The 21,503-nt window shown below is 58.7% G+C and overlaps 1 protein-coding gene across 2 annotated transcripts; it reads left to right on the forward strand.

The window, feature by feature from the left end:
• Window positions 1–499: 499 nt before the first annotated feature.
• RNF169 (ring finger protein 169) lies at window positions 500–21,393 on the forward strand. 2 transcript variants are annotated; one of them, XM_072133818.1, is made up of 5 exons: window positions 500–564; window positions 16,369–16,476; window positions 16,582–16,694; window positions 18,094–18,199; window positions 19,484–21,393. In XM_072133818.1, the coding sequence occupies exons 1-5, from the start codon at window positions 547–549 to the stop codon at window positions 20,480–20,482; spliced, it is 1,344 nt and encodes a 447-aa protein (XP_071989919.1). In that variant the 5' UTR covers window positions 500–546; the 3' UTR covers window positions 20,483–21,393. The 2 variants fall into 2 exon arrangements, with proteins under 2 accessions (XP_071989919.1, XP_071989918.1); XM_072133817.1 differs by lacking the exon at window positions 500–564 and adding an exon at window positions 4,161–4,467.
• The last annotated feature ends 110 nt before the right edge of the window (window positions 21,394–21,503 follow it).

Below are 21,503 nucleotides of genomic sequence, written 5' to 3' on the forward strand. Positions count from 1 at the left end.
GAGTTATTGTACAGATTGTTACTGATGCGGCGATACCAAACATTTGGGAGGGGGGGGGGGGGATTTGGTGATTTGTGGGTTTTTCTTTTTTATTAGATGAGTATAGGGAATGTTGGTGATTAGAGGACTTTTAATTAATTTAATTCTTTTTATTAAAAAAAAAAATTTCATTCAGTATTTTAAACTTTTTTTTTTTAATTATTTTTTACTAGTTTGGCTTGATCAAGATCTCATTCATATAACACAGTGTAATATACAGATGTATAACTCTATATGGAATCAGAGGATCACAAGAGCTTACAGTCTGAGAGAGTACCCCCATATCACCATATACATCCCCCGGTACTTACCTGTCACACTGCCTACAGCCGTACCCGCAAAGTGTGTATGTATATATGTGTATTATGTATATGTGCAGGGTGAGGGCGAGGACTAGCCCAGACTTGTACAGGAAGGGATTTTCCTGTGAATCCGCAGCAGAGAAGATATAACAGAGCGATCCTAGAGCGCGGCCACAGACATCACCCATACATCCTGCCGCCACCTATGGGATCCGCCACCCAGGTAATCACCCAGGATTAGATACTCAGCAGCCAGGGCACACACACTGTGTATCTAATCCTCTCCTGTGTGATACTGTCTGCTGAGCTGTGTATCTCATCCTATCCTGTGTGATACTGCCTGCTGAGCTGTGTATCTCATCCTATCCTGTGTGATACTGCCTGCTGAGCTGTGTATCTCATCCTATCCTGTGTGATACTGCCTGCTGAGCTGTGTATCTAATCCTACCCTGTGTGATACTGTCTGCTGAGCTGTGTATCTAATCCTCTCCTGTGTGATACTGTCTGCTGAGCTGTGTATCTAATCCTCTCCTGTGTGATACAGTCTGCTGAGCTGTGTATCTAATCCTCTCCTGTGTGATACTGTCTGCTGAGCTGTGTATCTAATCCTCTCCTGTGTGATACTGTCTGCTGAGCTGTGTATCTAATCCTCTCCTGTGTGATACTGTCTGCTGAGCTGTGTATCTAATCCTCTCCTGTGTGATACTGTCTGCTGAGCTGTGTATCTAATCCTCTCCTGTGTGATACTGTCTGCTGAGCTGTGTATCTAATCCTATCCTGTGTGATACAGTCTGCTGAGCTGTGTATCTAATCCTATCCTGTGTGATACTGTCTGCTGAGCTGTGTATCTAATCCTCTCCTGTGTGATACTGCCTGCTGAGCTGTGTATCTAATCCTATCCTGTGTGATACTGCCTGCTGAGCTGTGTATCTAATCCTATCCTGTGTGATACTGTCTGCTGAGCTGTGTATCTAATCCTATCCTGTGTGATACTGCCTGCTGAGCCGTGTATCTAATCCTATCATATGTGATACTGTGTGCTGAGCTGTGTATCTAATCCTATCCTGTGTGATACTGCCTGCTGAGCTGTGTATCTAATCCTATCCTGTGTGATACTGCCTGCTGAGCTGTGTATCTAATCCCATCCTGTGTGATACTGTCTGCTGAGCTGTGTATCTAATCCCATCCTGTGTGATACTGTCTGCTGAGCTGTGTATCTAATCCTATCCTGTGTGATACTGTCTGCTGAGCTGTGTATCTAATCCTATCCTGTGTGATACTGTCTGCTGAGCTGTGTATCCAATCCTCTCCAGTGTGATACTGTCTGCTGAGCTGTGTATCTAATCCTATCCTGTGTGATACAGTCTGCTGAGCTGTGTATCTAATCCTATCCTGTGTGATACTGTCTGCTGAGCTGTGTATCTAATCCTTTCCTGTGTGATACTGGCTGCTGAGTTGTGTATCTAATCCTATCCTGTGTGATACTGTCTGCTGAGCTGTGTATCTAATCCTATCCTGTGTGATACAGTCTGCTGAGCTGTGTATCTAATCCTATCCTGTGTGATACTGTCTGCTGAGCTGTGTATCCAATCCTCTCCTGTGTGATACTGTCTGCTGAGCTGTGTATCTAATCCTATCCTGTGTGATACAGTCTGCTGAGCTGTGTATCTAATCCTATCCTGTGTGATACTGTCTGCTGAGCTGTGTATCTAATCCTATCCTGTGTGATACTCTCTTCTGAGCTGTGTATCTAATCCTGTCATGTGTGATACAGTCTGCTGAGCTGTGTATCTAATCCTCTCCTATGTGATACTGTCTACTGAGCTGTGTATCTAATCCTCTCCTATGTGATACTGTCTGCTGAGCTGTGTATCTAATCCTATCCTGTGTGATACTGTCTGCTGAGCTGTGTATCCAATCCTATCCTGTGTGATACTGCCTGCTGAGCTGTGTATCTAATCCTATCCTGTGTGATACAGTTTGCTGAGCTGTGTATCTAATCCTATCCTGTGTGATACTGCCTGCTGAGCTGTGTATCTAATCCTATCCTGTGTGATACTGTCTGCTGAGCTGTGTATCTAATCCTATCCTGTGTGATACTGCCTGCTGAGCCGTGTATCTAATCCTATCATATGTGATACTGTGTGCTGAGCTGTGTATCTAATCCTCTCTTGTGTGATACTGTCTGCTGCGCTGTGTGTCTAATTCTATCCTGTTTGATACTGTCTGCTGAGCTGTGTATCTAATCCTATCCTGTATGATACTGCCTGCTGAGCTGTGTATCTAATCCTATCCTGTGTGATACTGCCTGCTGAGCTGTGTATCTAATCCTATCCTGTGTGATACAGTTTGCTGAGCTGTGTATCTAATCCTATCCTGTGTGATACTGCCTGCTGAGCCGTGTATCTAATCCTATCCTGTGTGATACTGGCTGCTGAGCTGTGTGTCTAATTCTATCCTGTTTGATACTGTCTGCTGAGCTGTGTATCTAATCCTATCCTGTATGATACTGCCTGCTGAGCTGTGTATCTAATCCTATCATGTGTGATACTGTCTGCTGAGCTGTGTATCTAATCCTATCCTGTGTGATACTGGCTGCTGAACTGTGTATCTAATCCTATCCTGTGTGATACTGGCTGCTGAACTGTGTATCTAATCCTATCCTGTGTGATACTGTCTGCTGAGCTGTGTATCTAATCCTATCCTGTATGATACTGCCTGCTGAGCTGTGTATCTAATCCTATCATGTGTGATACTGTCTGCTGAGCTGTGTATCTAATCCTATCCTGTGTGATACTGTCTGCTGAGCTGTGTATCTAATCCTATCCTGTGTGATACTGGCTGCTGAACTGTGTATCTAATCCTATCCTGTGTGATACTGTCTGCTGTGCTGTGTATCTAATCCTATCCTGTGTGATACTGTCTGCTGAGCTGTGCATCTAATCCTATCCTGTGTGATACTGTCTGCTGAGCTGTGTATCTAATCCTATCCTGTGTGATACTGCCTGCTGAGCTGTGTATCTAATCCTATCCTGTGTGATACAGTCTGCTGAGCTGTGTATCTAATCCTATCCTGTGTGATATTGTCTGCTGAGCTGTGTATCTAATCCTATCCTGTGTGATACTGTCTGCATAGCTGTGTATCTAATCCTATCCTGTGTGATACTGTCTGCTGAGCTGTGTATCTAAACCTATCCTGTGTGATACTGTCTGCATAGCTGTGTATCTAATCCTATCCTGTGTGATACTGTCTGCTGAGCTGTGTATCTAATCCTATCCTGTGTGATACTGCCTGCTGAGCTGTGTATCTCATCCTATCCTGTGTGGTACTGTCTGCTGAGCCGTGTATCTAATCCTATCCTGTGTGATACAGTCTGCTGCGCTGTGTATCTAATCCCATCCTGTGTGATACTGTCTGCTGAGCGGTGTATCTAATCCTATCCTGTGTGATACTGTCTGCTGAGCGGTGTATCTAATCCTATCCTGTGTGATACTATCTACTGAGCTGTGTATCTAATCCTATCCTGTGTGATACTGCCTGCTGAGCTGTGTATCTAATCCTCTCCTATGTGATACTGTCTGCTGCGCTGTGTATCTAATCCCATCCTGTGTGATACTGTCTGCTGAGCGGTGTATCTAATCCTATCCTGTGTGATACTATCTACTGAGCTGTGTATCTAATCCTATCCTGTGTGATACGGTCTAGTTACCACACGCTCTCTGTCCTGTAGTTACGGTGGACTAGTCCCAGCATGTTCCCGCCTCCCCTCATTCTGCCGCTAGGCCCTCTGGGATTTGTAGTCTTGCCGCCTGCTTCGCACCGCGTGATACACGTCATTTACACTCGTCAAAAGGGGTGGGACGAGCGTGTCCAATGCGGTGTTTGCTAGTTAGATCTATCCCCTTCGTCACCGCCTAGTATACGCCCACTCAAGTGAGGAGCGGTCTGTGCGGCCGCTGGGGACGTCATTCACGGTCAGATCTGAGAAAAATAATGACGTCAGTTGTGGCCGAACGGATGTCCGGTGCTATGTGACGTCAGGCGCGGGAGGGCGGATATCCGGTGATGTCTCGGTGGCCGGAGATGTGATTCCCGCTCGGCATGTCCCGGAGAGCGACAGCCCAGGTACCTGCGCACAGAACTGCGTGATGTCACTGCGCGCCCCGTGACTCCCCAGCACACATGGGACAACGTGACGTCATTTGACACAAGTGACGAGGCGGCTCCAGACCTGATGTCACACAACGTCATCAGTGATCCAAAAGTGTCTGTGACACCTCGGAACTGACCCCAGAAGTGTCCCCATTGCCCTGCGACCTCCCCCCCCCCACCAGAAGTGTCCCCATTGCCCTGCGACCCCCTAGAAGTGTCCCCATTGCCCTGCGACCCCCTAGAAGTGTCCCCATTGCCCTGCGACCCCCCCCACCAGAAGTGTCCCCATTGCTCTGTGACCCCCCCCCCGCCAGAAGTGTCCCCATTGCCCTGTGACCCCCCCACCACCAGAAGTGTCCCCATTGCCCTGTGACCCCCCCGCCAGAAGTGTCCCCATTGCCCTGCCCCCCCCCCCGCCAGAAGTGTCCCCATTGCCCTGCGACCCCCCCCTCCAGAAGTGTCCCCATTGCCCTGCGACCCCCACCCCACCAGAAGTGTCCCCATTGCCCTGCGACCCCCCCACCACCAGAAGTGTCCCCATTGCCCTGCGACCCCCCCCCACCAGAAGTGTCCCCATTGCCCTGCGCCCCCCCCCCCCCCCGCCAGAAGTGTCCCCATTGCCCTGCGACCCCCCCCCGCCAGAAGTGTCCCCATTGCCCTGCGACCCCCCCCCCCCGCCAGAAGTGTCCCCATTGCTCTGTGACCCCCCCCCCCACCAGAAGTGTCCCCATTGCCCTGTGACCCCCCCCCCCCACCAGAAGTGTCCCCATTGCCCTGTGACCCCCCCACCAGAAGTGTCCCCATTGCCCTGTGACCCCCCCGCCAGAAGTGTCCCCATTGCCCTGTGACCCCCCCGCCAGAAGTGTCCCCATTGCTCTGTGACCCCCCCGCCAGAAGTGTCCCCATTGCCCTGCGACCCCCCCCCTCCAGAAGTGTCCCCATTGCCCTGTGACCCCCCCGCCAGAAGTGTCCCCATTGCTCTGTGCCCCCCCCCCGCCAGAAGTGTCCCCATTGCCCTGCGACCCCCCCCTCCAGAAGTGTCCCCATTGCCCTGCGACCCCCCCCCCCACCAGAAGTGTCCCCATTGTCCTGCGACCCCCCCCCCCCCACCAGAAGTGTCCCCATTGTCCTGCGACCCCCCCCCCACCAGAAGTGTCCCCATTGCCCTGCGACCCCCCCCCCACCAGAAGTGTCCCCATTGCTCTGTGACCCCTCCCCCCCGCCAGAAGTGTCCCCATTGCCCTGTGACCCCCCCCCACCAGAAGTGTCCCCATTGCCCTGTGACCCCCCCCCCACCAGAAGTGTCCCCATTGCCCTGTGACCCCCCCGCCAGAAGTGTCCCCATTGCCCTGTGACCCCCCCGCCAGAAGTGTCCCCATTGCTCTGTGACCCCCCCACCAGAAGTGTCCCCATTGCCCTGCGACCCCCCCCCGCCAGAAGTGTCCCCATTGCTCTGTGACCCCTCCCCCCCGCCAGAAGTGTCCCCATTGCCCTGTGACCCCCCCCCACCAGAAGTGTCCCCATTGCCCTGTGACCCCCCCCCACCAGAAGTGTCCCCATTGCCCTGTGACCCCCCCGCCAGAAGTGTCCCCATTGCCCTGTGACCCCCCCGCCAGAAGTGTCCCCATTGCTCTGTGACCCCCCCACCAGAAGTGTCCCCATTGCCCTGTGACCCCCCCACCAGAAGTGTCCCCATTGCCCTGCGACCCCCCCCCCTCCAGAAGTGTCCCCATTGCCCTGCGACCCCCCCCCCCCACCAGAAGTGTCCCCATTGCCCTGCGACCCCCCCCCACCAGAAGTGTCCCCATTGCCCTGCGACCCCCCCCCCCCCCACCAGAAGTGTCCCCATTGCCCTGCGACCCCCCCCCCCCACCAGAAGTGTCCCCATTGCCCTGCGACCCCCCCCCCCACCAGAAGTGTCCCCATTGCCCTGCGACCCCCCCACCAGAAGTGTCCCCATTGCCCTGTGACCCCCCCACCAGAAGTGTCCCCATTGCCCTGTGACCCCCCCACCAGAAGTGTCCCCATTGCCCTGTGACCCCCCCCACCAGAAGTGTCCCCATTGCCCTGTGACCCCCCCCCACCAGAAGTGTCCCCATTGCCCTGTGACCCCCCCCCACCAGAAGTGTCCCCATTGCCCTGTGACCCCCCCCCACCAGAAGTGTCCCCATTGCCCTGTGACCCCCCCCCACCAGAAGTGTCCCCATTGCCCTGCGACCCCCCCCCCACCAGAAGTGTCCCCATTGCCCTGCGACCCCCCCCCCACCAGAAGTGTCCCCATTGCCCTGCGACCCCCCCCCCACCAGAAGTGTCCCCATTGTCCTGCGACCCCCCCCCACCAGAAGTGTCCCCATTGCCCTGCGACCCCCCCGCCAGAAGTGTCCCCATTGCTCTGTGACCCCTCCCCCCCCCGCCAGAAGTGTCCCCATTGCTCTGTGACCCCTCCCCCCCGCCAGAAGTGTCCCCATTGCCCTGTGACCCCCCCCCACCAGAAGTGTCCCCATTGCCCTGTGACCCCCCCCCACCAGAAGTGTCCCCATTGCCCTGTGACCCCCCCGCCAGAAGTGTCCCCATTGCCCTGTGACCCCCCCGCCAGAAGTGTCCCCATTGCTCTGTGACCCCCCCGCCAGAAGTGTCCCCATTGCCCTGCGACCCCCCCCTCCAGAAGTGTCCCCATTGCCCTGCGACCCCCCCCCCTCCAGAAGTGTCCCCATTGCCCTGCGACCCCCCCCCCACCAGAAGTGTCCCCATTGCCCTGCGACCCCCCCCCCACCAGAAGTGTCCCCATTGCCCTGCGACCCCCCCCCCCACCAGAAGTGTCCCCATTGCCCTGCGACCCCCCCCCACCAGAAGTGTCCCCATTGCCCTGCGACCCCCCCACCAGAAGTGTCCCCATTGCCCTGCGACCCCCCCACCAGAAGTGTCCCCATTGCCCTGTGACCCCCCCACCAGAAGTGTCCCCATTGCCCTGCGACCCCCCCCCTCCAGAAGTGTCCCCATTGCCCTGTGACCCCCCCACCAGAAGTGTCCCCATTGCCCTGTGACCCCCCCACCAGAAGTGTCCCCATTGCCCTGTGACCCCCCCACCAGAAGTGTCCCCATTGCCCTGTGACCCCCCCCCCCACCAGAAGTGTCCCCATTGCCCTGTGACCCCCCCCCACCAGAAGTGTCCCCATTGCCCTGTGACCCCCCCACCAGAAGTGTCCCCATTGCCCTGTGACCCCCCCCCCACCAGAAGTGTCCCCATTGCCCTGTGACCCCCCCCACCAGAAGTGTCCCCATTGCCCTGTGACCCCCCCCCCCCACCAGAAGTGTCCCCATTGCCCTGTGACCCCCCCCCACCAGAAGTGTCCCCATTGCCCTGTGACCCCCCCCCACCAGAAGTGTCCCCATTGCCCTGTGACCCCCCCCACCAGAAGTGTCCCCATTGCCCTGTGACCCCCCCCCACCAGAAGTGTCCCCATTGCCCTGTGACCCCCCCACCAGAAGTGTCCCCATTGCCCTGTGACCCCCCCACCAGAAGTGTCCCCATTGCCCTGTGACCCCCCCACCAGAAGTGTCCCCATTGCCCTGTGACCCCCCCACCAGAAGTGTCCCCATTGCCCTGTGACCCCCCCACCAGAAGTGTCCCCATTGCCCTGTGACCCCCCCCACCAGAAGTGTCCCCATTGCCCTGTGACCCCCCCACCAGAAGTGTCCCCATTGCCCTGTGACCCCCCCACCAGAAGTGTCCCCATTGCCCTGTGACCCCCCCACCAGAAGTGTCCCCATTGCCCTGTGACCCCCCCACCAGAAGTGTCCCCATTGCCCTGTGACCCCCCCACCAGAAGTGTCCCCATTGCCCTGTGACCCCCCCACCAGAAGTGTCCCCATTGCCCTGTGACCCCCCCACCAGAAGTGTCCCCATTGCCCTGTGACCCCCCCACCAGAAGTGTCCCCATTGCCCTGTGACTCCCCCCCCCCCCGCCAGAAGTGTCCCCATTGCCCTGTGACCCCCCCCCCGCCAGAAGTGTCCCCATTGCCCTGTGACCCCCCCCCCTCCAGAAGTGTCCCCATTGCCCTGTGACCCCCCCCCCTCCAGAAGTGTCCCCATTGCCCTGTGACCCCCCCACCAGAAGTGTCCCCATTGCCCTGTGACCCCCCCACCAGAAGTGTCCCCATTGCCCTGTGACCCCCCCACCAGAAGTGTCCCCATTGCCCTGTGACCCCCCCCCCCACCAGAAGTGTCCCCATTGCCCTGTGACCCCCCCCCACCAGAAGTGTCCCCATTGCCCTGTGACCCCCCCACCAGAAGTGTCCCCATTGCCCTGTGACCCCCCCCCCACCAGAAGTGTCCCCATTGCCCTGTGACCCCCCCCACCAGAAGTGTCCCCATTGCCCTGTGACCCCCCCCCCCCACCAGAAGTGTCCCCATTGCCCTGTGACCCCCCCCCACCAGAAGTGTCCCCATTGCCCTGTGACCCCCCCCCACCAGAAGTGTCCCCATTGCCCTGTGACCCCCCCCACCAGAAGTGTCCCCATTGCCCTGTGACCCCCCCCCACCAGAAGTGTCCCCATTGCCCTGTGACCCCCCCACCAGAAGTGTCCCCATTGCCCTGTGACCCCCCCACCAGAAGTGTCCCCATTGCCCTGTGACCCCCCCACCAGAAGTGTCCCCATTGCCCTGTGACCCCCCCACCAGAAGTGTCCCCATTGCCCTGTGACCCCCCCACCAGAAGTGTCCCCATTGCCCTGTGACCCCCCCCACCAGAAGTGTCCCCATTGCCCTGTGACCCCCCCACCAGAAGTGTCCCCATTGCCCTGTGACCCCCCCACCAGAAGTGTCCCCATTGCCCTGTGACCCCCCCACCAGAAGTGTCCCCATTGCCCTGTGACCCCCCCACCAGAAGTGTCCCCATTGCCCTGTGACCCCCCCACCAGAAGTGTCCCCATTGCCCTGTGACCCCCCCACCAGAAGTGTCCCCATTGCCCTGTGACCCCCCCACCAGAAGTGTCCCCATTGCCCTGTGACCCCCCCACCAGAAGTGTCCCCATTGCCCTGTGACCCCCCCACCAGAAGTGTCCCCATTGCCCTGTGACTCCCCCCCCCCCCGCCAGAAGTGTCCCCATTGCCCTGTGACCCCCCCCCCGCCAGAAGTGTCCCCATTGCCCTGTGACCCCCCCCCCTCCAGAAGTGTCCCCATTGCCCTGTGACCCCCCCCCCTCCAGAAGTGTCCCCATTGCCCTGTGACCCTCCCCCCCCCTCCAGAAGTGTCCCCATTGCCCTGTGACCCTCCCCCCCCTCCAGAAGTGTCCCCATTGCCCTGTGACCCCCCCTCCAGAAGTGTCCCCATTGCCCTGTGACCCCCCCCCTCCAGAAGTGTCCCCATTGCCCTGTGACCCCCCCACCAGAAGTGTCCCCATAGCCCTGTGACCCCCCCACCAGAAGTGTCCCCATTGCCCTGTGACCCCCCCCCACCAGAAGTGTCCCCATTGCCCTGTGACCCCCCCGCTAGAAGTGTCCCCATTGCTCTGTGACCCCTCCCCCCCCCGCCAGAAGTGTCCCCATTGCTCTGTGACCCCTCCCCCCCCCGCCAGAAGTGTCCCCATTGCTCTGTGACCCCTCCCCCCCGCCAGAAGTGTCCCCATTGCCCTGTGACCCCCCCCCCACCAGAAGTGTCCCCATTGCCCTGTGACCCCCCCCACCAGAAGTGTCCCCATTGCCCTGTGACCCCCCCGCCAGAAGTGTCCCCATTGCTCTGTGACCCCCCCGCCAGAAGTGTCCCCATTGCCCTGCGACCCCCCCCTCCAGAAGTGTCCCCATTGCCCTGCGACCCCCCCCCTCCAGAAGTGTCCCCATTGCCCTGCGACCCCCCCCCACCAGAAGTGTCCCCATTGCCCTGCGACCCCCCCCCCCCACCAGAAGTGTCCCCATTGCCCTGCGACCCCCCCCCCCACCAGAAGTGTCCCCATTGCCCTGCGACCCCCCCCCCCACCAGAAGTGTCCCCATTGCCCTGTGACCCCCCCACCAGAAGTGTCCCCATTGCCCTGCGACCCCCCCACCAGAAGTGTCCCCATTGCCCTGTGACCCCCCCACCAGAAGTGTCCCCATTGCCCTGCGACCCCCCCCTCCAGAAGTGTCCCCATTGCCCTGCGACCCCCCCACCAGAAGTGTCCCCATTGCCCTGTGACCCCCCCACCAGAAGTGTCCCCATTGCCCTGTGACCCCCCCACCAGAAGTGTCCCCATTGCCCTGTGACCCCCCCCCCACCAGAAGTGTCCCCATTGCCCTGTGACCCCCCCCCACCAGAAGTGTCCCCATTGCCCTGTGACCCCCCCACCAGAAGTGTCCCCATTGCCCTGTGACCCCCCCCCACCAGAAGTGTCCCCATTGCCCTGTGACCCCCCCCCACCAGAAGTGTCCCCATTGCCCTGTGACCCCCCCCCCCACCAGAAGTGTCCCCATTGCCCTGTGACCCCCCCCCACCAGAAGTGTCCCCATTGCCCTGTGACCCCCCCCCACCAGAAGTGTCCCCATTGCCCTGTGACCCCCCCCCACCAGAAGTGTCCCCATTGCCCTGTGACCCCCCCCACCAGAAGTGTCCCCATTGCCCTGTGACCCCCCCCCACCAGAAGTGTCCCCATTGCCCTGTGACCCCCCCACCAGAAGTGTCCCCATTGCCCTGTGACCCCCCCACCAGAAGTGTCCCCATTGCCCTGTGACCCCCCCACCAGAAGTGTCCCCATTGCCCTGTGACCCCCCCACCAGAAGTGTCCCCATTGCCCTGTGACCCCCCCACCAGAAGTGTCCCCATTGCCCTGTGACCCCCCCACCAGAAGTGTCCCCATTGCCCTGTGACCCCCCCACCAGAAGTGTCCCCATTGCCCTGTGACCCCCCCACCAGAAGTGTCCCCATTGCCCTGTGACCCCCCCACCAGAAGTGTCCCCATTGCCCTGTGACCCCCCCACCAGAAGTGTCCCCATTGCCCTGTGACCCCCCCACCAGAAGTGTCCCCATTGCCCTGTGACCCCCCCCACCAGAAGTGTCCCCATTGCCCTGTGACCCCCCCACCAGAAGTGTCCCCATTGCCCTGTGACCCCCCCACCAGAAGTGTCCCCATTGCCCTGTGACCCCCCCACCAGAAGTGTCCCCATTGCCCTGTGACCCCCCCACCAGAAGTGTCCCCATTGCCCTGTGACCCCCCCACCAGAAGTGTCCCCATTGCCCTGTGACCCCCCCACCAGAAGTGTCCCCATTGCCCTGTGACCCCCCCACCAGAAGTGTCCCCATTGCCCTGTGACCCCCCCACCAGAAGTGTCCCCATTGCCCTGTGACCCCCCCACCAGAAGTGTCCCCATTGCCCTGTGACCCCCCCACCAGAAGTGTCCCCATTGCCCTGTGACCCCCCCACCAGAAGTGTCCCCATTGCCCTGTGACCCCCCCACCAGAAGTGTCCCCATTGCCCTGTGACCCCCCCACCAGAAGTGTCCCCATTGCCCTGTGACCCCCCCACCAGAAGTGTCCCCATTGCCCTGTGACCCCCCCACCAGAAGTGTCCCCATTGCCCTGTGACCCCCCCACCAGAAGTGTCCCCATTGCCCTGTGACCCCCCCACCAGAAGTGTCCCCATTGCCCTGTGACCCCCCCACCAGAAGTGTCCCCATTGCCCTGTGACCCCCCCACCAGAAGTGTCCCCATTGCCCTGTGACCCCCCCACCAGAAGTGTCCCCATTGCCCTGTGACCCCCCCACCAGAAGTGTCCCCATTGCCCTGTGACCCCCCCACCAGAAGTGTCCCCATTGCCCTGTGACCCCCCCACCAGAAGTGTCCCCATTGCCCTGTGACCCCCCCACCAGAAGTGTCCCCATTGCCCTGTGACTCCCCCCCCCCCCGCCAGAAGTGTCCCCATTGCCCTGTGACCCCCCCCCCCGCCAGAAGTGTCCCCATTGCCCTGTGACCCCCCCCCCTCCAGAAGTGTCCCCATTGCCCTGTGACCCCCCCCCCTCCAGAAGTGTCCCCATTGCCCTGTGACCCTCCCCCCCCCTCCAGAAGTGTCCCCATTGCCCTGTGACCCTCCCCCCCTCCAGAAGTGTCCCCATTGCCCTGTGACCCCCCCTCCAGAAGTGTCCCCATTGCCCTGTGACCCCCCCCCCTCCAGAAGTGTCCCCATTGCCCTGTGACCCCCCCCTCCAGAAGTGTCCCCATTGCCCTGTGACCCCCCCACCAGAAGTGTCCCCATAGCCCTGTGACCCCCCCCCACCAGAAGTGTCCCCATTGCCCTGTGACCCCCCCCCACCAGAAGTGTCCCCATTGCCCTGTGACCCCCCCACCAGAAGTGTCCCCATTGCCCTGTGACCCCCCCCACCAGAAGTGTCCCCATTGCCCTGTGACCCCCCCCACCAGAAGTGTCCCCATTGCCCTGTGACCCCCCCACCAGAAGTGTCCCCATTGCCCTGTGACCCCCCCACCAGAAGTGTCCCCATTGCCCTGTGACCCCCCCACCAGAAGTGTCCCCATTGCCCTGTGACCCCCCCACCAGAAGTGTCCCCATTGCCCTGTGACCCCCCCACCAGAAGTGTCCCCATTGCCCTGTGACCCCCCCACCAGAAGTGTCCCCATTGCCCTGTGACCCCCCCACCAGAAGTGTCCCCATTGCCCTGTGACCCCCCCACCAGAAGTGTCCCCATTGCCCTGTGACCCCCCCACCAGAAGTGTCCCCATTGCCCTGTGACCCCCCCACCAGAAGTGTCCCCATTGCCCTGTGACCCCCCCACCAGAAGTGTCCCCATTGCCCTGTGACCCCCCCCACCAGAAGTGTCCCCATTGCCCTGTGACCCCCCCACCAGAAGTGTCCCCATTGCCCTGTGACCCCCCCCACCAGAAGTGTCCCCATTGCCCTGTGACCCCCCCACCAGAAGTGTCCCCATTGCCCTGTGACCCCCCCACCAGAAGTGTCCCCATTGCCCTGTGACCCCCCCACCAGAAGTGTCCCCATTGCCCTGTGACCCCCCCACCAGAAGTGTCCCCATTGCCCTGTGACCCCCCCACCAGAAGTGTCCCCATTGCCCTGTGACCCCCCCACCAGAAGTGTCCCCATTGCCCTGTGACCCCCCCACCAGAAGTGTCCCCATTGCCCTGTGACCCCCCCCCGCCAGAAGTGTCCCCATTGCCCTGTGACCCCCCCCCCGCCAGAAGTGTCCCCATTGCCCTGTGACCCCCCCCCTCCAGAAGTGTCCCCATTGCCCTGTGACCCCCCCCCCTCCAGAAGTGTCCCCATTGCCCTGTGACCCCCCCCCCTCCAGAAGTGTCCCCATTGCCCTGTGACCCTCCCCCCCCTCCAGAAGTGTCCCCATTGCCCTGTGACCCCCCCCCTCCAGAAGTGTCCCCATTGCCCTGTGACCCCCCCACCAGAAGTGTCCCCATAGCCCTGTGACCCCCCCCACCAGAAGTGTCCCCATAGCCCTGTGACCCCCCCCTCCAGAAGTGTCCCCATTGCCCTGTGACCCTCCCCCCCTCCAGAAGTGTCCCCATTGCCCTGTGACCCCCCCCTCCAGAAGTGTCCCCATTGCCCTGTGACCCCCCCACCAGAAGTGTCCCCATAGCCCTGTGACCCCCCCCACCAGAAGTGTCCCCATTGCCCTGTGACCCCCCCACCAGAAGTGTCCCCATTGCCCTGTGACCCCCCCACCAGAAGTGTCCCCATTGCCCTGTGACCCCCCCACCAGAAGTGTCCCCATTGCCCTGTGACCCCCCCACCAGAAGTGTCCCCATTGCCCTGTGACCCCCCCACCAGAAGTGTCCCCATTGCCCTGTGACCCCCCCACCAGAAGTGTCCCCATTGCCCTGTGACCCCCCCACCAGAAGTGTCCCCATTGCCCTGTGACCCCCCCACCAGAAGTGTCCCCATTGCCCTGTGACCCCCCCACCAGAAGTGTCCCCATTGCCCTGTGACCCCCCCACCAGAAGTGTCCCCATTGCCCTGTGACCCCCCCACCAGAAGTGTCCCCATTGCCCTGTGACCCCCCCACCAGAAGTGTCCCCATTGCCCTGTGACCCCCCCCACCAGAAGTGTCCCCATTGCCCTGTGACCCCCCCCACCAGAAGTGTCCCCATTGCCCTGTGACCCCCCCCACCAGAAGTGTCCCCATTGCCCTGTGACCCCCCCACCAGAAGTGTCCCCATTGCCCTGTGACCCCCCCACCAGAAGTGTCCCCATTGCCCTGTGACCCCCCCACCAGAAGTGTCCCCATTGCCCTGTGACCCCCCCACCAGAAGTGTCCCCATTGCCCTGTGACCCCCCCACCAGAAGTGTCCCCATTGCCCTGTGACCCCCCCCCCGCCAGAAGTGTCCCCATTGCCCTGTGACCCCCCCCCCGCCAGAAGTGTCCCCATTGCCCTGTGACCCCCCCCCCTCCAGAAGTGTCCCCATTGCCCTGTGACCCCCCCCCCCTCCAGAAGTGTCCCCATTGCCCTGTGACCCCCCCCCTCCAGAAGTGTCCCCATTGCCCTGTGACCCCCCCCCTCCAGAAGTGTCCCCATTGCCCTGTGACCCCCCCACCAGAAGTGTCCCCATTGCCCTGTGACCCCCCCCACCAGAAGTGTCCCCATAGCCCTGTGACCCCCCCCACCAGAAGTGTCCCCATAGCCCTGTGACCCCCCCCTCCAGAAGTGTCCCCATTGCCCTGTGACCCTCCCCCCCCTCCAGAAGTGTCCCCATTGCCCTGTGACCCCCCCCCTCCAGAAGTGTCCCCATTGCCCTGTGACCCCCCCCACCAGAAGTGTCCCCATAGCCCTGTGACCCCCCCCACCAGAAGTGTCCCCATAGCCCTGTGACCCCCCCCACCAGAAGTGTCCCCATTGCCCTGTGACCCCCCCGCCAGAAGTGTCCCCATTGCCCTGTGACCCCCCCGCCAGAAGTGTCCCCATTGCCCTGTGACCCCCCCGCCAGAAGTGTCCCCATTGCCCTGTGACCCCCCCGCCAGAAGTGTCCCCATTGCCCTGTGACCCCCCCGCCAGAAGTGTCCCCATTGCCCTGTGACCCCCCCGCCAGAAGTGTCCCCATTGCCCTGTGACCCCCCCGCCAGAAGTGTCCCCATTGCCCTGTGACCCCCCCGCCAGAAGTGTCCCCATTGCCCTGTGACCCCCCCGCCAGAAGTGTCCCCATTGCCCTGTGACCCCCCCGCCAGAAGTGTCCCCATTGCCCTGTGACCCCCCCGCCAGAAGTGTCCCCATTGCCCTGTGACCCCCCCGCCAGAAGTGTCCCCATTGCCCTGTGACCCCCCCCCGCCAGAAGTGTCCCCATTGCCCTGTGACCCCCCCCCGCCAGAAGTGTCCCCATTGCCCTGTGACCCCCCCCCCGCCAGAAGTGTCCCCATTGCCCTGTGACCCCCCCCCCGCCAGAAGTGTCCCCATTGCCCTGTGACCCCCCCCCTCCAGAAGTGTCCCCATTGCCCTGTGACCCCCCCCCTCCAGAAGTGTCCCCATTGCCCTGTGACCCCCCCCCCTCCAGAAGTGTCCCCATTGCCCTGTGACCCCCCCCCCCTCCAGAAGTGTCCCCATTGCCCTGTGACCCTCCCCCCCCTCCAGAAGTGTCCCCATTGCCCTGTGACCCTCCCCCCCCTCCAGAAGTGTCCCCATTGCCCTGTGACCCCCCCCTCCAGAAGTGTCCCCATTGCCCTGTGACCCCCCCCCTCCAGAAGTGTCCCCATTGCCCTGTGACCCCCCCACCAGAAGTGTCCCCATAGCCCTGTGACCCCCCCACCAGAAGTGTCCCCATAGCCCTGTGACCCCCCCACCAGAAGTGTCCCCATAGCCTTGCAACCCCCAGAAGTGTCCCAGTGATGGGTGATATTGCGGGTGCTCACCCATCTGTTCCCTCTCTCATGTCCTCAGGGTGCTGGTGACCCGGAATCTGCGTGTCAGAGACGAGCGCCAGAGGATGTGGCTGCCGGGAGCCGAGACCTGGAAGACAAGTCTGGGTGTAAGACGAGTCACGGGGCGGTGAGTACCCGGAGGAGACCCTGGTGACTTCCCAATAACCAGGGCTGGAAACACAAAAACCCGTTAGTGTCTTCCTGCACATCTGACGCCCCTCTCTCCCCGCAGTCTCTGCCGCTATCGGATTCGGAGAACGAGGAGCCGCCCCTCCCCCGGAGAACCTTCCACCGATCCGCCTTCGTCTCCAAAAACAACCCAGGGGCCGTCACCTCCTTCTCCTGGTAATGCAGCGTCTCCCCATAGTGTCACCTGATAATCCTGCTCTGGTCTAGATTATCAGGCGTCTGGGTCTGTCCTGGATTATCAGGCGTCTGGGTCTGTCCTGGATTATCAGGCGTCTGGGTCTGTCCTGGATTATCAGGCGTCTGGGTCTGTCCTGGATTATCAGGCGTCTGGGTCTGTCCTGGATTATCAGGCGTCTGGGTCTGTCCTGGATTATCAGGCGTCTGGGTCTGTCCTGGATTATCAGGCGTCTGGGTCTGTCCTGGATTATCAGGCGTCTGGGTCTGTCCTGGATTATCAGGCGTCTGGGTCTGTCCTGGATTATCAGGCGTCTGGGTCTGTCCTGGATTATCAGGCGTCTGGGTCTGTCCTGGATTATCAGGCGTCTGGTTCTTCTGGGTCTGTCCTGGATTATCAGACGCCTGGTTCTTCTGGGTCTGTCCTGGATTATCAGACGCCTGGTTCTTCTGGGTCTGTCCCGGATTATCAGGCGCTTGGTTCTTCTGGGTCTGTCCCGGATTATCAGGCGCTTGGTTCTTCTGGGTCTGTCCCGGATTATCAGGCGCTTGGTTCTTCTGGGTCTGTCCTGGATTATCAGGTGCCTGGTTCTTCTGGGTCTGTCCCGGATTATCAGACGCTTGGTTCTTCTGGGTCTGTCCTGGATTATCCGGCGCCTGGTTCTTCTGGGTCTGTCCTGGATTATCCGGCGCCTGGTTCTTCTGGGTCTGTCCCGGATTATCAAGCACCTGGTTCTTCTGGATCTGTCCTGGATTATCCGGCGCCTGGTTCTTCTGGGTCTGTCCTGGATTATCAGGCGCCTGGTTCTTCTGGGTCTGTCCCGGATTATCAAGCGCCTGGTTCTTCTGGATCTGTCCTGGATTATCCGGCGCCTGGTTCTTCTGGGTCTGTCCTGGATTATCCGGCGCCTGGTTCTTCTGGGTCTGTCCTGGATTATCAGGCGCCTGGTTCTTCTGGGTCTGTTCTGGATTATCAGGCGCCTGGTTCTTCTGGGTCTGTCCTGGATTATCCGGCGCCTGGTTCTTCTGGGTCTGTCCTGGATTATCCGGCGCCTGGTTCTTCTGTGTTTGTTCTGGATTATCAGGCGCTTGGTTCTTCTGGGTCTGTCCTGGATTATCAGGTGCCTGGTTCTTCTGGGTCTGTTCTGGATTATCAGGCGCCTGGTTCTTCTGGGTCTGTTCTGGATTATCAGGCGCCTGGTTCTTCTGGGTCTGTCCTGGATTATCAGGCGCCTGGTTGTCTTGAGTCTGTTTTGGGTTCTCCCTGATGTGATCTGGATTAGAAGGTTTCTGGTTCTTCTTGTAAATTCTGGATTATGGGGCGGTGGTGCCGGACCATTGGGACCCTGAAGTAATTGGTTTCTTTGCTTCTGTTTCCCAGGAGCCTTCAGTCCAGAGTGGAGCGGAGCCAGAGCTGCAGCGATCATGTGACGGAGACCCTCCCATCCCCCGGCCGCAGGAAAGCCCCCCACCTGCAGAAAGCCAAGGTAACCCCCAGCACACATCACCTGTACTCAGGGGTAATATTTCTCCTCTTGCCAATTTTTAGGAGTATTTTCTGTCCTGGAGGAGAATGAGGAGATGCGAGTGTCTTCTGTGCTATAAGCCGGTATAGACCATTCTAGGCATCTTACATTGGGCTGCGTTCACACCGGTGCTGGTAATTGATTGCATGTATTTCTATGGAAACGCATGTGCAATCAGGGGCCGAGCACCTCCCACAAGGTATCCGACCCGGGGAGCACATGGCCGCCTGGATGTGACCTTAAATTGGGCCGCGAGGCTGCAGCTGTGATCGGACAGACCACACTGACTGTATACACATCCAGAGCTGCATGGACTATACATCTCTAGATTGTATCTCTTATACTCCAGTCACATCCAGAGCTGCATGTACTGTACATCTCTAGATTGTATCTCTTATACTCCAGTCACATCCAGAGCTGCATGTACTGTACATCTCTAGATTGTATCTCTTATACTCCAGTCCCATCCAGAGCTGCATGTACTTCTGTAGATTTTATGTCTTATACTCCAGTCACATCCAGAGCTGCATGGACTGTACATCTCTAGATTGTATCTCTTATACTCCAGTCCCATCCAGAGCTGCATGTACTTCTGTAGATTTTATGTCTTATACTCCAGTCACATACAGAGCTGCATGGACTGTACATCTCTAGATTGTATCTCTTATACTCCAGTCACATCCAGAGCTGCATGTACTGTACATCTCTAGACTGTATCTCTTATACTCCAGTCACCTCCAGAGCTGCATGTACTTCTGTAGATTTAATGTCTTATACTCCAGTCACCTCCAGAGCTGCATGTACTTCTGTAGATTTTATGTCTTATACTCCAGTCACCTCCAGAGCTGCATGTACTTCTGTAGATTTAATGTCTTATACTCCAGTCACCTCCAGAGCTGCATGTACTTCTGTGCTATCTCTTATTGCATTGACATGAAGAGCTGCAGCTTGATTCCTTCTCTTATTGTCCTGCCCGTTGTTGGCCAGAGTTCAGCAGGATTGTGATTGCTCTGGATGTGACAGGAGTATACAGTCTAGAGATATGCCGCAGCTCTGGATGTGACTGATATATGAACCAGGTATATTGTATGACTTGGGACTGTGGGACATTGGTGTCTCGTGGACTGTGGGGAGGGATCTGCTTGTTCCAGCCTGGGGGAGGGGCCTTCAGTGTCATCACCATGTTGGGGGTTGTAGTTCCTGGGTCTCGTTCCTCCATGACTCACATTTCTGCTCCTCCTGCAGGTGGTCCCTGGATCGGTCCCCCTGGGCATCTTTTCGGGCGTCCTCCTCTCCACAGAGAACAGTCGCTCCTTCTCTGCGCCGGTCCTGACCTCGGAGAAACGCCTGGTCATTAACCCTTACAACTCCTTCACCCCCCTGCACAAGCCGGAGCGTTCCATCAGCCCCGAGAGCAACGACAGCATCTCCGAGGAGCTGAACCACTTCAAGCCCATTGTGTGCTCGCCCTGCACCCCTCCCAAGAGGCTCCCGGACGGGCAAGTGCTGAGCCCCGTCCTCATCAAGTCCACCCCCAGGAACCTGCGCCGGAACCTGCAGAAGCCCACCAGCTACGAGGCCAGCCCCGTCATCCTGAAGAAGTGGGAGCAGGTCTTCAAGGACCGGCAGATGAAGAGGACTCTGTCCAAAGGGACCCTGACTACCCCTGGGGGGGCGGGTGTGGAGGGCACCAAGGAGGTGTCAGAGCTCACCCCCTCCTCTAGTCAGGAGGAGACCCCCAGCGATGGCCGATCTCAGCCCCTCCTGTGCCGAGGGTGTCTGCAGAAACCCGTTTCCGTTAAAGACTTCCTAGAGGGCGGCGCCAACACCGGTACCAAAACCCGTCTGGCGGCCCGACTGACCTCCAGCAAGAAGAGCATATCCCAGTGCAAGTGCACCAAGCGGGCGCTCAAGAAGAAGAATGCCCCCAACGGTGCGGGCAACATCAGCCCGGGGTACCCCCAGCGCCGGGGGCAAAAGAGACGCTGTAAAACCAAACACTTGGAAAAGAACGGTGCCTATAAGAGGCTGCGGGTGACCTGCAGGGCGGGGGGCGCGGGGCAGGGGGGGTTCCAGCGCTTGTGGCGCGAGGCGGAGAAGAAGCTGCGCCAGGAGGAGGAGGACAAGAAGCTGGCCAGGAAACTGCAGCAGATGTACGACAAGGAGCGGCGCCGGGTGAACCGGGGCAAGGGCAGCAGGGACGAGTACCCGCTCCGATCCAAGAGCACCGCCGCCAGCAGCTAGCCACCCAGCTTTTCTACACGGGTCGCTGTCATTTTCTATTGTAGTAAAGAACAATCCCTAAAAATACATGTCTGAGGCGCTGATTGGTCCGACGTCACCAGGAAAGCTGGGTGACGAACAGTTACTGCATGCTCATCCAGCTTTCCCAGACTCCTGAATAAGTAAATGAAATCTTGAGGGGAGGTTACCCAGCTTTCTCAGACTCTTGAATGTGTATATGAAAGGTGGAGGGGAGGTCACCCAGCTTTCCCTAATCCTGATTGCAAAATCGCCTTGCATATCCATTAAGATGGAATTATAGAACTGGATAGAAAGATCATTCAAGACTCTCAGAAAGCTGGGTGCTGTCCTAGATGGATTCAATTACTGCATAGGTCACCCAACTTTCCCAAACTCCTAAAAAGTGTAGTTGAAAACTGGGTGACCAACTATATGGCTGGAGCGGAAGTCACCCGGCTTTTCCAGAATCCTGATTGCAAAATCCCCTTGTGTATCTGTTGAGATGTGAGCATATTGCTCTGCAGAAATATCATTTGGGATTGGTTGTTGTCCAAGATGGACCCCAGTCCTGAATGGGTAACCCAGCTTTCTTAAAATCCTGCATGGAAACGGTTCTTTCCTTGACATATTGTCCACTGGAGTGATCACCCAGCTTTCCCAGACTATATATTATATGTATTGTAACGGAGTATGAGACTAGGCAGAGATGAACCATATGGTATATAATTGAAAAGAGGTAAACTAATGCATGGGTCACCCAGCTTTTCTAAACTCCGGAAAGGAATAGCCTATTTGTCAAACTAGCAAGTACATAGCCAACGGGGTGATGACCCAGCTTTCCCAGACATGTTCTTACAAAATCCAGTTGTATATCGATTGAGCTAGGAGTAGAGGATATAACTGGACTAAAGTATCATTCAGGAGTCCTAGAAAGCTGGGTGACTACCAAGATGGACCTCATTACTGCTTTTCCCTAATTTATTTTCCATTGAGATTGAGGAAATGTCTTTCCCCTCAGACA

The sequence above is a fragment of the Engystomops pustulosus genome, chromosome 2, assembly GCF_040894005.1.
Source record: "Engystomops pustulosus chromosome 2, aEngPut4.maternal, whole genome shotgun sequence".
Classification (NCBI taxonomy): Eukaryota; Metazoa; Chordata; class Amphibia; order Anura; family Leptodactylidae; genus Engystomops; species Engystomops pustulosus.